At 33.7% G+C, this 15,815-nt stretch overlaps 1 protein-coding gene across 1 annotated transcript in view; it reads right to left on the bottom strand.

Moving 5' to 3' along the window:
- The window catches only part of MACROD2 (mono-ADP ribosylhydrolase 2), a 2,147,078-nt gene that overhangs the window by 1,502,438 nt on the left and 628,825 nt on the right, over positions 1 to 15,815 (bottom strand). The window contains exon 5 of the mRNA XM_072634489.1: positions 6,818 to 6,934. Within this exon, the coding sequence (XP_072490590.1) occupies positions 6,818 to 6,934 (117 nt within the window). The remainder of the gene's footprint in view (positions 1 to 6,817; positions 6,935 to 15,815) is intronic.

Raw genomic sequence — 15,815 nt, 5'->3', positions numbered from 1 at the left:
TAAAATTACAAAAAAGAGAAGCTTTTATATATAGTATATTATATATAAATATGCTTTCAGACATTTTTATATTTCCTGTGTTTATTATCACATATTTCCATTAAACCTTACTATTTGCCAATAACACTGACACTTGAAAAAGTAATTAGCTCCTAAATTGGTAAAGGATTAATGAACATCCCTGATAGTACTTTAATACTCTCGTGTTATTTAAATTAAATTATAACCTTTTAAATTTCATTCATTCCACAAGTATTTCTTGAGTGCCTACTTCACAAAAGACACTATGCTAGGCCACATTACTGAAACAAAAATAACTAAATCATGGTTCACACATTCAAGAAGCTTACAATATATGAGGAAAAATAAGAAATGTATGACAAAATGATTTCCAAAAAGATGTGTGATGCAAGAATTTCAACAAGGCATGTACTAAGTTGTCATAAGAAGCCAGAGGAGGGACAGAAATTCAGGCACAGACTAGCTAAGTGGATTGGAACAAAGAAAGCTAAAGAAATAATAGGTTGCAAAGTGTCCAGGACTAGGCAGGTTACAGTCTGGTTGTAGCCTTCCCCTGTCAGCCTTCATCAGGAATATGAAGTAAAGTTCAGGGCATCTTGGAAGTGCCTAGAGGAGGGTGACTAGGGTGGTCAAGACCAGAATATCATGTCATATAGGGATCAACTGAGGGCAACTAGGTATGTTTAGCAAGAAGAAGACAGAGAGAGGAAAAGTGGTTGGTGGAGATAACTGCCTTCAAGAATTTGATAAACAGATAAACGGACTCATTCCATATAGCCACAGAACGCAGAATTGGGAAAAGTGGGTAGAGAGTGTAGAGTAGCAGATTTGAAGCCTAGATTCAATGATTCCTTTAGAAATAAATAATTCTTAGAGTTGGACTAGGCAGAGTCTCATTTCCTTCCTAACTGTGAGTTCTATGTAGAATTTGAGGTGAGTTACCTTGAGAAATTATATGATTTTGAGATGATGAGTTGATTAAGCAGGATTTCCAAGGGAAGAAAAGTGCATTTGGTGGTAAAAAACAGCAAGCTGTACCAGTTAGCTAAAGCAACAACACCCAGAAGATATATGGGAGAAGATATATGAGAGATACAGCTGGACAGCTAGACTGTGACCAGGCAACACAAGGGCTTGAATGGAAGGCTGATGCTATGCTGAAACTGAACAAGTAAATAATTAAGCATCAAGGAAAGTTTTAGATTAGGAGAGTGGAATTCACTCATTCCTACCACAAGTACTTATTATGAACCTACTGTGTACAAATCATTTGACTAGATGCTGAGGTAGATACACAGATGCATAAGGCTTAGACCTAAGCTTATGGAACTCACAATCTAGGAGGAAGGATTGGACAGCTAAATATATTTAGTAACTATAAACTTCAAACCAACAATCATGTATTATTTGCACAATAATTTAACACACACAATAATCTACTTTGAGAAGATTATTTTGCTAATACATAGGATGGATTGGAAGGGGAGAGAATGGTTAGAGGATTGTTGCAAAAGTTCGGGTGACTTTTTAATTTTTTTCTTTCAAATTATTCTTAAATGAAACTGAAACTATATGATTATAATGGCCATGCTCAGCACTTCAGCACTGAAGGAAAGTTGAGAAAAAAAAATGATTGGAATCATCAGAAATAAATATGATAAATAAACAAAGTAAATGAGTAAAACAGAAGTTTCAAAATTTTCATCTGAGAGAGGAGTGTTCAAATTATGTTGCTGATAAACATTCTCCTTAAAACTGAAACAACCTCTGATATAATAATTGGAGGGTAGAAAAATCCTAGTGTTGAGAGAGTCCACAAAACATTTCTAAGTACATGAATAAAACTTCATCCCCTTTATAAATAATCTAAAAGTCATTCTATTGGTCATATAATTTCAGTGAGGTATTGGCAAGCATTCTTTCAATTCATAAGACTGTGTGAAAATAATGGCTAGATGATTTTCTGTAAAATGAACAATTAAAATATTGAAAAACAGACAACTACTTGGAGTTTATCATTTCACTAATCACGATGAATCACTGAACACAGACTACAATGACAATTATTAAAACAAAATCCAATTATGAACAGATTAATTTAGCAGTCATAAAAAGGGCAAAGACCACTACAATATTGCCAAGCCAATCTGTAACCCAGGCAATATCATCTTCCAAACCAATTGCTGATGCATGAAGATATTATCACTTGTAACTGGATGACTGACTTTAGTACTCCTATTATGGGAAAGCAACTGTCACTGAGGCTGGATTGGAGCTAGTCTCTACTGTCAAACTGTCATCAAATAATTCAATGTAGAGGGGAAAATGACCTAAACAATATGTAATGAGACCTCTATTTCTTCTGTCACTACACAAACACATGGATGGATTACTAATGATTCTCAAGTGAATGAATTAAATGTACAATAAATTAAAATATCTTCACCATTTTCAATGATAAAAAGAATACATTGTAAATTTCGTTTATAATATATGTATGTGGGGAATAAATTGGAAAACAATGAGTTGTTATATATGTGCTATATTGACAGAGGATACAAATTTTCTATGTATCTATACACATATAAGTACATACATATGTACACACACATATATACACCTATACACATATTCGTATTAATATTGAGGAAATGTGCTTTAAAATGTAAGAGAATATGCTACGTAGATGAAAGATATATGTATATATTAGTATTGATTTCCTTAATGAGTAAGTAGCATTTAGAAGAATATTGAATACTATATTTTCATCAATAAGAAGCTAATCTATTATTTTTAATTTTATATTCAAATGGATGCCTCATTTGCTTACTAAAAGGTATGTCACAACCTGTTATGAAATCATTCTAATACAGCGGTTATACACACATATGAATGTATATTTATGCACACATATACACCCATCTGTGTGCATTCTAAATAACCACATTTAGATGTAATTGGGAGGATATAGTGAAGTTAGTGGAGTAAAAAGAGCATTTTTGCTGAACCCTCCTAATATGCCTTCTCTATAACAACCTAAAAAATGTATCAAACCTAATTCTGATAAGGAAATCCAAGGAAAGCTCACAATAAGTTTTTTTCCATCTCAAGACATGTTAGGAAAACAAGAGGTCAGTAGACATAGGGCTGAGGGCTAGCTAAGAGGTGAACATCATGCTGGAGGCAACAGCTGTAGAAAAGTGAGCATTCTAGCACCTACAGATGGAAAGGGAGCTTAGATAGAACATCAGGGGCCGAAAATCTCTGGGGACACTTAAACTACCATAAGGCGGAGGAATGGGTGCAACCTGGCAGATATGTTACCCATTACACAATTACAAGTCACAAATACAGTGGGGAGAAGAGTAACCCTGAGGGAACATGGGGCTTTAACTGAGTACTAAGCACAAAACAAATTCTAGAAAATTAGCTCTGTGGTTTGAGCATAGAAGCTGGTCCAGTTCACAAGCTTGAAGTAGAAGCCATAGCTGAGGAACATAAGTAAAGGGAGCCAGCAACTCAGTCACTGAACCTGCAGAACCTCACAATGAACGCACAGTGACTAGGTCTAGCAACAGGCTACTGAATCTAAATGATACACAAGCTAAAAGACACAAACCCGGATCAGGAACTTATAGAGCTCTGATTAGAAAGGCTGTGGAACTTATCTCTCTCTGGATCGCGCCACTTTGGAAGCAGTGAAAACTTACATGCCCACAGGCTGAACTCTGAAAACATCATAAGCTCAGCTCAGACATCCCCCAGGAGTAAGCTGAGTATAACACTAACAAAAAAGTGCAAAGTCAAGAAATAGTCTTGTAGAATGAATAAACAAAAAAATCAAAAGGAATTGGACTGAAGAGTTACTATGGTGACAGGGAAGCTAAAGACACAAATACAGAAGAAAACAATGACTTAAAAATATCTACACACAAAACTTCAAAGAAAAATATAGATTGGACACAAGTTCAACAAGAATTCCTAAAAGTGTTAAGCAAGCTGAAAAAAAAATGATTTTTAAAGAAGACAAAATTATTTTAAAAACCAAAAAAGAGCAGTAAAGGAAAAAAAAAACAAAAAAACAATTTATTTAAACAAGAAAGTTATAAAAAAGATAATTAACAGCTTGGGAAAAGAGGTTTAAATCCTTACTGAAGAAAATAACTCCCTAAAAATTAATTCAGAATGGCCATATGAGGCTAACTGTATTAGCCAACAAGAAACAATAGAAACCAAGTCAAAAGAATGAGGAAGAAGAAAATATGAAATATCTCACAGGAAAAATAACTTCCCTAGAAAATAGATCAAGGAGAGATTATTTAAAAAATACTGGCCTACCTGAAAGCCATATAAAAGAGCCTAGGTATAATATCTCAAGAAATTATAAAGAAAAGCTGCTCAGATATCTTAGAATTACAGGGCAAAGGAGAAGTTGAAAGTATTCAGTATTCACCTCCTGAAAGAAACAACACACACACACACACACACACACACACACACACACACACACACACACACACACACACACACACACACACCTTCTAGTAATATAGCCAAAATCCAGAACTCCCAGGTCAAGGAGAAAGTACTTCAAGCAGGCAAAAAGAAAGATGTCAAGAACTATGAAGAAATGGGAAAATGGAATATCCCATTCCAGAAGACAAAGGCCTAGGATGACAACCAAGAATAATCTATGCAGCAAAATCAAATATAGTCCTACAGGGGAAAGTGGATATTTAATCAAATAGGGACTTTTAATCATTCCTAATGAAAAGAGGAGAGTTTAATAGAAAATATGACTTTCAGACATAAAAGAGAGACTTCAAAATCTATATTTTGTCTGTATTTTATATCAGACCCTGAACAGGCATTGAGCATTGATCTCAATACTACTCAACTTCAAATAGGTTTCTAAACTGGAATAGATGTTAAGTTAACCAAACAGGAAAGTTTTAGATCAACTCGACTATTTTTGACTCAACATGGCATAGCTCTAAACCACTGGGAGATCTTGAAAGAACTGAAATAATCCTATTTTTAATTTAATTTAGTTTCATTAAATCCTAGCAATATTACCAGTGGTAAAGTTTGACAATAACCAACAGGTTATTGAGAATAATAAAATAAAGAAGAGGGTCAGAGGGAGTTAATTGATGGAAAAACTAAAAACATACATGTAGAGGAGGAGAATTTTCATTCACTAAGCATTCACTAAGTTCTTGCTATGTGTCAGGCACTGGACTAGGAACTTTACAAGCATTATCTCATTTTATTCTCAGAAAACTTAAAGGTAGATACTGTGATTATCACATTTTACATTGAAGAAACAGTTAAAGAAACTGAGGCAGGGAAATCCTAAATCATTTGCCTCATCACAAAGCTAGTACATATCTGAGTATATGCATATATATTTATGCACACATACACACATACTCTCACTTTAATGTTGAAGAATAAGTTTGACGCCCATATCACAGGTTTCTTGTATTACAGCTACTCTATCCATCAGCAGGAGCTACTCTAGATATCACTTTATATATGGAATCCATGGAATGACAAATGCACAATTTTATGCTCCTAAGAAAAAGTAATATATTACAATAAGGAAATGGAAAGGAAAAGAGATTATTAAAAAGGTAATTCGTTTTTTTTTTACTCTCTCATTAACATCACCTCAACACTTTGGTAAGAAACACAGTGGGCAAAAACATGGTAGCATTAAGCAAAACGATGTTTATTGTACATGACTACTTTGTCAAAAACGACACCTGAATTCACATATACTTTAAAATGCCTGCCACAACTATCTCCGTGCTCACTCTCCAGTACATACAGAGCGTCATCTTTTTTCATGCAGACTTACCTATATAGGATGAAACAAGCAATTTCAGATATGAAATATTTTTGTGAACTACCTCCATCTCTACAAAGCACAGAGAACAGTCTTACTTTAACAATATATCTGTGTATTTGTGTGTGTCACATGTATCATGTATCATACACACATCATCCTAGGAAACAGGGTGATAAATTGGGCCCCATTCACAGTTAATAATGTAAAGGAGGAAATAAATTTCTTAAGCAATACTATATTACCACTTTAACTACAAAAAATGGCATATGAAAAAAGTTGCATTTTAAGCTATAATACCTTTATTGTTATTTTTATTTTCCTCGAAGTTGGCCAAACAGCTAAGCAAAAAGGTCAAAAAATGCTGTTTTTCCTCATTTAAATGTAATGGAAATTTTGCTCATTCTATGTTCAAAGAGCAAACATCTTGTAGCATTGACAACAACATTCCATTGGCTATTACTGAAAGCAAAGTGTGACAGATGCCTTTATTGTAATTGCCAATCAGCCCTTCCATGACAGCTGAAAACACAATGCATCACTTTGATCTCCTTAGCTCTAAACATATCTACAATCAAGAAATCTATACAAGAAATAAGGGAGTGGCATGATTTCTGAAACCTGTCTCCATGACATTTAAAAATTTTTGCATACATTTTGTTCAAATGCTTATATTTTCTAGTTTCTGAGCAAATCTATTAGTAAGCAAAAAGATCATTCATGTAAAAGAAGGAAAAACAATGATAAAAGGTAAGATTTAGACCACATCAAGTGAAACATTTTAATTGTATACAGCATGGAATTGAATTTAAAGTGTGAATTAAAGGGGTTTGTTATCCATTAATTCAAAAACAAGCCTTATTTTTAAAATGATGCTTCTGAGGAACAGAATAACTTAAACATTCTACTCTGGTTATGAAGGTATGTTTGAAAGCAAGTACTCACATTTTGCTGGCAGGTCATACCCACACGTGATCTTAGCTTGACCAGTCTCACAGCCACTCAGATTACGGCATTCAGCAACCAGACAGGGACCAGCTGCTCTATGAATACAGCCATCCACTAGAGAGGGAAATAAGGCATCACAATCAATGCAAAAATAATATTCATATACACAGTGAGATCAAAAACAAATTCAAATAATGAGAAGAGAGATAACATGTGTTCCTCCTTCATTATCAGCCACATCACAAAAACAATTTTACCTAAATATCTACTAACCTGCAGGAAATTCTAACCCCTTCCAACATTTGAGGTATAAGGGGAAAGGAGTAATGGAAAAATAAAAAAGATGAATAGCAGAAGACAAAGGAGGAAATCCTTGGTGCAGTTGGAATCACTTAAGAACTGAAGGAGTTGGATTCAAGATATAAAAATTAGAACTGGACATTCTCTTCCCACTACAATGTGCAGATAAGCATCACACTTATTACAATCAATCAATGTTGGTATTAATGCAGATTTCTATACCTAACTTTATATATATATTATATGTATATTACATATAATATATATATATTTTAATTTATATAGTTTCCTTACATATGGACTTCTAATAATTCTTCAGTTAGAAATGTATAGCTAAGATACTTCTGTAGGCAGAGTAAAAAAGTGTTGGGATTGGAAGCTCAATTCCGTGTGGACAGTCTCAGGCAGGTAAAGGTGGGAGCTTCTAAATCTTAGAGCTCTCACGAGACCCTCCCAGTAAAATGGCAGGGGATCGAGGTGAACCGACGTGATGGGGGAGAGATCTCCCCGCCCTCGAGATGGTCCCGGATCTGGGCACACCTAGTTACCTAACAGCACGGTATTGAGATGCAAACTATGCGGCTGAAGGTTAAGTAGGATTGAGGAAGCCTGAAAGCTCTCTTAGCACGTGAGGAGCCAAGAGGACAGTAGGCTCCGCTTTCTTCTTTCCTCTCTCCCCTCCCCCTCTCTCCCCGCTTGTACTTCTACTTCCAATCCCTTAAGATCTTAGCCTCCTTAGGAAATCTCCCCCTCTTCCTCCTAAGGAAGACCCCCTGCACTTGTAACCTAGACCCTGAAATAAAGCTCAACCCTTGTTCGACTCTGGAACGTCCTTTCTCTCATATGAGCATCAGGTTTTGGCCAACCGAAGACCTGAGGTGAGGTAAGAAGACTCGGGTAGCCCACACAGGCCTCTAGGCCTGGCAAAAAAGCACTTACTTGAGCTCTCCCAACGTTATTCTCCAAAAACCCCTTTAAAATAACTCCTCAAAATGAATTTTAGAGTGATAGAGCCAACAAAAGTATAGAGTGAGACATTCTTCAAGCCCAAGACAACACAAAAGGTCAGAGAGATCTGTGATACAAGTGAGGATGAAACACGTGGTAGGACTCAGTGGTTGGGATAGAAGCAGCAGCAGCTTTGAGAGCTCTCAAACCAAAGAACTTACAGAGACCTGGCAAATGGTCAGAAAGAGACTACAGGTTACTCCTGTGATAGCAACGGATGTAGGACCAAATACTGTTGGGCAGCTGCATTGCTTATACACACTTCTGGGTCAGACTAACAGCATGAAGAACACTTTTGGTCAAGAGGGAGTAGAAGTTCTGAGGGCCATTATCACTTCTGGCCCTAAGAAATTGGGGACATTTAGGAACTATTATTGTTTCAGATCTGGAGGGAGGAGGGATTATGAGTAGTAAAATAAACTGCAATCCCAAAAGATCAAGGGCACTTCCTGGATAAAAATTACAGTACAGACTAAGAGAAGGGCACACCCTCTTCAGATAACACTAATTTGGAAAAACTGAAAACTTTTAAATCCACACAAGTAGAACTGAAAACAGTCAAGCAAAAGAAGCCTAATACCTGAGAAAGTGCCCCTCCTCCTATGCTGAGAACAGAGGCCAACATTAACATAAAGTTCTAAATCAAGGCATAGAATCAAGGAAAGAAAATGAGAAAACAACAACAACAAAAAAAGATTTTGACTATAAAAAGCTACTATAGTGACAGAAAAGATAAAGATAAGAACTCAGAAGAAGACAATGAAGTGAAAACAGCAGCAAGTGAAGACTCAAAGGGAAAAAAAGTGAATTGGAGACAAACCCAACAAGAATTCTTGGGAGAGCTAAAAAGGAAAAAAAAAACTATTTTCAAAATTAGAGTGTTGAAGGATTAAGTAAAGAAATGAAAGCAAAAGAAGAAAATTATAAAAAGATAATTAAGAGCTAGACAAAAGAAAAACAAGAAACATTGAAGAAAATAACACCATAAGAACAGAATGGACCAAATTGGGGGGAACAAAAGGTACAAAAGCTCACTGAAGAAAATAACTCCTTAAAAATTAGAAGCAAACAAAAGGAAGTTAATAACTACATGATGCATCAAGAAACAATAAAACAAAGTCAAAAGAATGAAAAATAGGAGAAAATGTGATAATCTCATGGTTAAAAACAACTAACCTGAAAAATGGAACAAGAAGAACTAATTTAAGAATTACTGGACTAAGAAATAAAAAGGTAGATCATTGCAACAGGGTGGACATACAATTTATAGCAGTAAATAGATTAATTAACTTTATATTTGACAAGTATAAAGAATTAAGATTTGGAGATAAAAATTCATTATTCGGTAAAAATTATTGGGAAAACAGGGAAGCAATATGGCAGAAATTGGGCATGGACCAATATCTTACACTATTTACCAAGACAAGGTCAAAATGGACACATGACCTAGATATAAAGAGAGATTTTACAAGTAAATTAGAAGAACATGGAACATTTTGCTTATAAGACTTACGGATATGTGAATAATTTGTTAATAAACAAGAGAGAGAGCAAAGTTAGGTATAAAATTGGATAATTTTGATTACATTAAATTTAAAAAAAGGTTTTGTACAAATAAAAAAACTGTAACCAAACTCAGAAAGAAAGAAGAAAATGGGGAAACGAGGGGAGGGATTTATAGACAGGTTATCTGATAAAGGTCTCATATCTAAAATATATAAAGAACTTTGTCAAATCTGTAAGAACATAAGTCTTTCCCCAATTGACAAATAGTCAAAGAATATGAGCAGGCAGTTTTCTTAGGAAGAAATCAAAAGAATTTATAGTCATGTAAAAATGCTCTAAACCATTAGTAATTTGAGGAAAAAATTCAAATTAAAACAACCTTGAAATATTATTTTACACCTACCAGATTGGCTAAAATGACAGAAAGGGAAAGTGATAAGTATTGAAAGGGATGTGGAAAAATTGTGACACTAGATTGTTGTTGGAATTGTGAACTGATCCATCCATTTTGGAGAGCAATCCGGAATTATGCCCAAAAAGTTACAGAGCTACCTATACCCTTTGACCTCACAACATCACTTCTTGGTCTATTTCCAAAGATGATTAGAGAAAAATGGAAAGAACCTGTATGTGCTAAAATGTTTGTAGCAGCTCTCTTTGTGGTGTCAGAGAACAGGAAATTGCAGAGGTGCTCATCAGCCAGGAAATGGCTGAACAAGGTGTGGTATAGGATTGTGATGGAATACTACTGTACTGTAAGAAATAAACAAAATGATTTTAGAAAAATATGGAAAGAATTACATGAAACAATGAAGCACAGAATGAGCAGAACCAAGACAACATTGTATACAGTAACAGCAACATTGTTTTAAGAACAACCTTCAATGAATGTTATTTTGACTATTATAAATACCCAGATTGACTGTAAAGGACATATGAAGAAAAACACTATCTGCATCCAGAGAAAAAACTGACAAATAGAAGTACATAGAGAATAATTTTACATATCTGTATGTGTGTGTTTCTAATTGTAGTCATTTCTAGGGTAGGGAAGGGAAGAAAAAAAGAAATTTACATGATAATTTTGTTGTATATTTGAAAGGAATAACAAGTTATGCATAGTACATTTGCACTTTCATGTGCAATCATCTTCATTTTTATCATATTATGTTATGGAAATGCTCATTTTATTCCATAAATTTTAAAATGAAATTTAAATAAAAAGATGATTACTGGAATACCTGAAAATCATGATAACTAAATGAACATAGATTTCATATTGTAAGATTATATATTGTAAGATTAAGATTTAGAGAAAAAAAGTCATTATTTGGTAAAAATTATTGGGAAAACTGGGAAGCAGTATGGCAGAAACTGAGCATGGACCAATATCTTGCACCATTTACCCAGAAAAACTGCCCTGATATCCCAGAACCAGAGGATAAAATACAAACTGAAAGATTCCACTGATCACCAACTGAAAGAGATCCCAAAATGAAAACTCCTAGGAATATTATGACCAAATTCCAGAACTACCAGGAAAAATAAGGAAAATCTTTCAAGAAGCAAGAAGAAACCATTCACACCACAAAGCTACAGTCAATATACTCAGCAGCTACCATATACAAAGAGCAGAGGACTTAACATCATATTCTTGAAGGCAAAAGAGCTAGGATTGTAAAGAAGAAGAACCTACCTGGCAAAACTGAGTATAATCCCTCAAAGGGAAAAATAGATACTTAATGAAATAGTGGAAGTTCAAGTATCCCTGAATAGGAAATTTGAATTTCAAACACAAAATTCAAAGAAGCATAAAAAAGTAAACATGAAAGCAAAATCATAAGGGACACACAATGGTGTTAAATTGTTTACCTTTCTATAAGGAAAGATGATACATGTGTCTTCTAAGAAATTTATCATTATTAGGGCAGTGAGACGTATTCTACATAGACAGAAAGTGCAGGAATGCATCAGTTATGTTGGGAAGAGGTAAAAAAGTTTAGGTGGAAAAGAGAGATGGCCTGGGAGAAATGGGAACAGAAAAGAAGAATGAAGGAAATTATGTCACATAAAATATGTGCCCCAGGAAGAGCTTTTACAATGGAGGGGAAATAGTGGGGGGATGGGCAGTGCCTGAACATCATTCACATCTAAATTGATTCAAAGAGGGAATGTATGTGTGTGTATGTATGTATGTGTGTATGTGTGTGTGTAGATATGTGTATGTATATATAGATATGTATATGAGAGAGAGAGAGAGAGAGAGAGAGACAGAGAGAGAGGAGAGACAGAGAGAGGATAAACAGAGGAAAACTGACTGGATGGAAGAAAATGAACAGCTAGTAATCATAACTTAATTTGAATGGGACAAACTCACCCATAAAAACAGAAGTTGAGAGCACAATGGATTAGAAACCAGAATCCAACAACATATTGATTACAAGAAACACATATGAAACAGAGAGACATAGAATTAAAATAAGGGGCTGGGGTAGAATGTAATATGCTTCAACTGACCAAAAAAAGTCAGGGGAGCAATCATGACTTCAAACAAAGGAACATCAAAAATAAATCTAATTAAAAGGAATAGTCAGGGTAACTACATCTTGCTAAAAGATACTACATTTAGACAATGAAGTAATGTCGATACTACATATATATACCCCAAAGGGCACAGCATTCAAATTCTTAAAGAAAAAGTTAAAAGAATTACATGAGTAAATAGAGAGTAAAACTACACTGATGGGAGACCTCAACTTTCCCCTTTCAGAGTGAGATAAATCTAACCATAAAACAAATAGGAATAAAGTTAAGCAGATGAATAAAATCTTAGAAAATTTAAGTATGATAGAACTCTGGAGAAAAATGAATGAGAACAGAAAATATATACTTTTTTCTTGACTGTATATGGCATATTCATAAAAATTGATCATATATTAGGATATTATAAACCTCACAACCATAGAAAAGCAGAAATATTAAATCTGCCCTTTTATACCATGATGCAATAAAATCTACATTCACTAAAAGGTTATGGAAACACAGACTGAAAATTAATTGGAAACTAAATAATCTATTCTTAAAAAATGAGTGGGTCAAGGAAAAAAAACATAGAAATGATCAAGAATTTCACTAAAGGAATAATAACAGTGATTTGTGGAATGTGTTTCTTCAAAAATTTATATCTCCAAGTGCATACTTCAATAAAAAAGAGAAGAGCAATTAATAATTGGGAATTCAATTAAAAAAAACTTGAAAAAGAATTAAAAACTCCAAATAAAGAGCCATAATAAAAATTCCAAACATAAAAGGAAAGATTAATAAAACTGAAAATAAATTAATAAAACAAAACAAACAGATGATAGATGGATGGGTGGATAGATAGATAGATAGATAGATAGATAGATAGATAGATAGATAGATAGATAGATAGATAGATAAGCCATTGAAACAAGAACTGGCTTTATATTTTAAAAAAAGAGAGAAACCATTGGTTAATTTGATTAAGAAATAGAAAGGAGAAACTCAAATTATCATTATCAAAAATGAAAAGGATGAATATACGACCAATGAAGATGATATTAATGTAACTGTTAGGAGTCATTTTGCCCAATTGTATGCTAGTTAAGCTGACAATCTAAGTGAAATGGATGAATATTTACAAGAATATTAATTGCCCAGATTAACAAAAGAGTAAACAAAACACTTAAAAAAAAACACCTATCTTAGAAAAAAATGGAAATGAGCTCTCTAAGGAATCCCCAGATTTACAACATGTAAGGAACAATTAATCCCAATATTACATAAACTATTTGAAAAAATAGGTAAAGCCCTACCAAATTCTTTTTATGACACTAATGTGGTTTTAATACCTAAACCAGGAAGAGCAAAGAGAGAGAAAAAAAACTATAGACCAAATTATTTAATGAATATAAATAAAAATACTTGAAATAAAATACTAGAAAGGAGATTATAACAATACTAAGATTACAAAGATCATACACTTTTACCAGGTGGGATTTATATCAGGAATGCAGGTTGGGTTCTTTCTTAGGAAACAAATCAGCATAATTCACCATATAATTAATAAAACCAACAAAAACATTATCATATTAATGAATATAGGAAAAGTCTCTGACAAAATACAATACTTTCCTATTGAAAACACGAGAAAGCATAGAAATCAATGGAGTCTTTCTTAAAATGAGAAGTAGTTTCTATCTAAAACCAAGAACAAGCATTATTTGTAATGGGGATAAACTTGAAACCTCCCCAATAAGATCAGAAGAGAAGCAAGGATGTCTATTATCACTCCAATTGTTCAACATTGCATTAGAAATATTGGCTATAACAATGGAAAAAGAAATTGAAGAAATAAAAACAGGCATTGAGGAAACAAAACTATCACTCTTTTCAGATGATATTATAGCATAATTAGAGAACCCTAGAGAATCAACTGAAAAATAAGTTGAAACAATGAACAACTTCATCAAAGTTGCAGAATACAAAATAAATCCACATAAATCATTAGTATTTCTATAAACAACCAACAAAACTCATCAGGAAGATAGAGAAGGAGACATTTCAGTAAAAAAAAGATGTAGATGATATAAAATACTTGGGAGTCTACCTGCCAAAACAAACTCAGGAATTACATGAAGAGAGTTACAAAACACTTGCCCAAGTAAAGACAGATCCAAACGATTGAAGAAATATTAAATGTTCATGGGTAGGCCAAGCCAATATAAGAAAAATGACATTTCTACCTAAGTTAATTTATTTATTCAGTGTCATACCAATCAAACTACCAATGAATTGTTATATAGAGATAAAAAAAACAGTAACAAAATCCATCTGGAAGAACAAAAATTCAAGTATAAATGAAGCAATAAAAAAATGTTATTGAAGATAGCCTAGCTGTTTCAGATTTCAAGCTATATTACAAAGTGGTGATCATCAAAACAATCTGGTACTGGCTAAGAAATAGAGTAGTAGACTAGTGGAACAGACTACATAATATATAGTAGTAAATTACAACAGTAACCCAGTGTTTGATAAACCCCCAAATCCAAGCTTTTGGAGTAAAAATTCAACATCTGACAATAATTGCTGGGAAAACTGGAAAGCAATTTGGCAGAAAATTGGTATAGACAAACATCTCACACCATATATCAAGGAAAGATAAAAATGGACAAATGATTTAGACCCAAAATTATGTTATAAGTTAATTAGGGGAGTATGAAAAATGTACCTGTCAGATGTATAGACAAGGGAAGAGTTAATGATCAAACAAGAGATAGAGAAGATCATAAGAAGTAAAAGTTTTTTGTACAAAATTAATGCTGCTCAAATTAGAAGGAAAACAGGAAATTGGGGGAAATTTTTACAGCAAGTTTTTTTTCAGATAAAGGTCTTATTTTATAAAAATAATAATGAGTCATGCTCTAGTTGATAAATGGTTGAAGTCTACAAACAAGCAGTTTTCAGAAGAAACCAAAACTATCAACAACTATGTGAAAAAAATGCTCTAAATTTCTGCTGATGAGAGAAATGCAAATTAAAACAACTCTGAGATGTCACCCCACATCTATCTGATTGGCTGATATGACAGAAAAGGAAAATACAAAAATTGGAGGGCATATGGAAAAATTGGGACACATAAACTATTGGTGAATTTATGAAGTAGTCCATACATTCTGGAGAACATTTTGGAACCACAGGGTTATAAAAATGTGCAGAGCTTTTGACCCAGAAATACCAGGACTGTATCCTAAAGAAATCAAAGAAAAGGGAAAAGGACCTATTTTTACCCAAAAAAAAAAAATGTTCATAGCATTTCTTTTTGTGGTGGCAAAGAAGTGGAGATCAAGAAGGTGTCCTTCAATTGGGGAATGGCTGAACAAGTTGCATTATGTAACTGTGCTAGAATGCTATTGTACTATAAGAAATGATGAGCAGGATGCTCTCAGAAAAAAAAAACTGGAAATGCTTGCATGAACAAAGTAAAATGAGCAGAAGCAGAACACTGTACACAATGATCACAATACTGTAAAGATGATCAACTGGGAAAGACTTAGCTATTCTGATCAAGACAATGATCCACGACAGTTCCTAAAACCCATGATGAAAAATGGTATCTCTCTCCAGAGAATCAACTGATGAGCTCTGAAAGCATACTGAA

The sequence above is a fragment of the Notamacropus eugenii genome, chromosome 1 (genome assembly GCF_028372415.1).
Source record: "Notamacropus eugenii isolate mMacEug1 chromosome 1, mMacEug1.pri_v2, whole genome shotgun sequence".
NCBI classification, from domain to species: domain Eukaryota; kingdom Metazoa; phylum Chordata; class Mammalia; order Diprotodontia; family Macropodidae; genus Notamacropus; species Notamacropus eugenii.
This window is presented reverse-complemented; position numbering and strand designations above follow the sequence as displayed.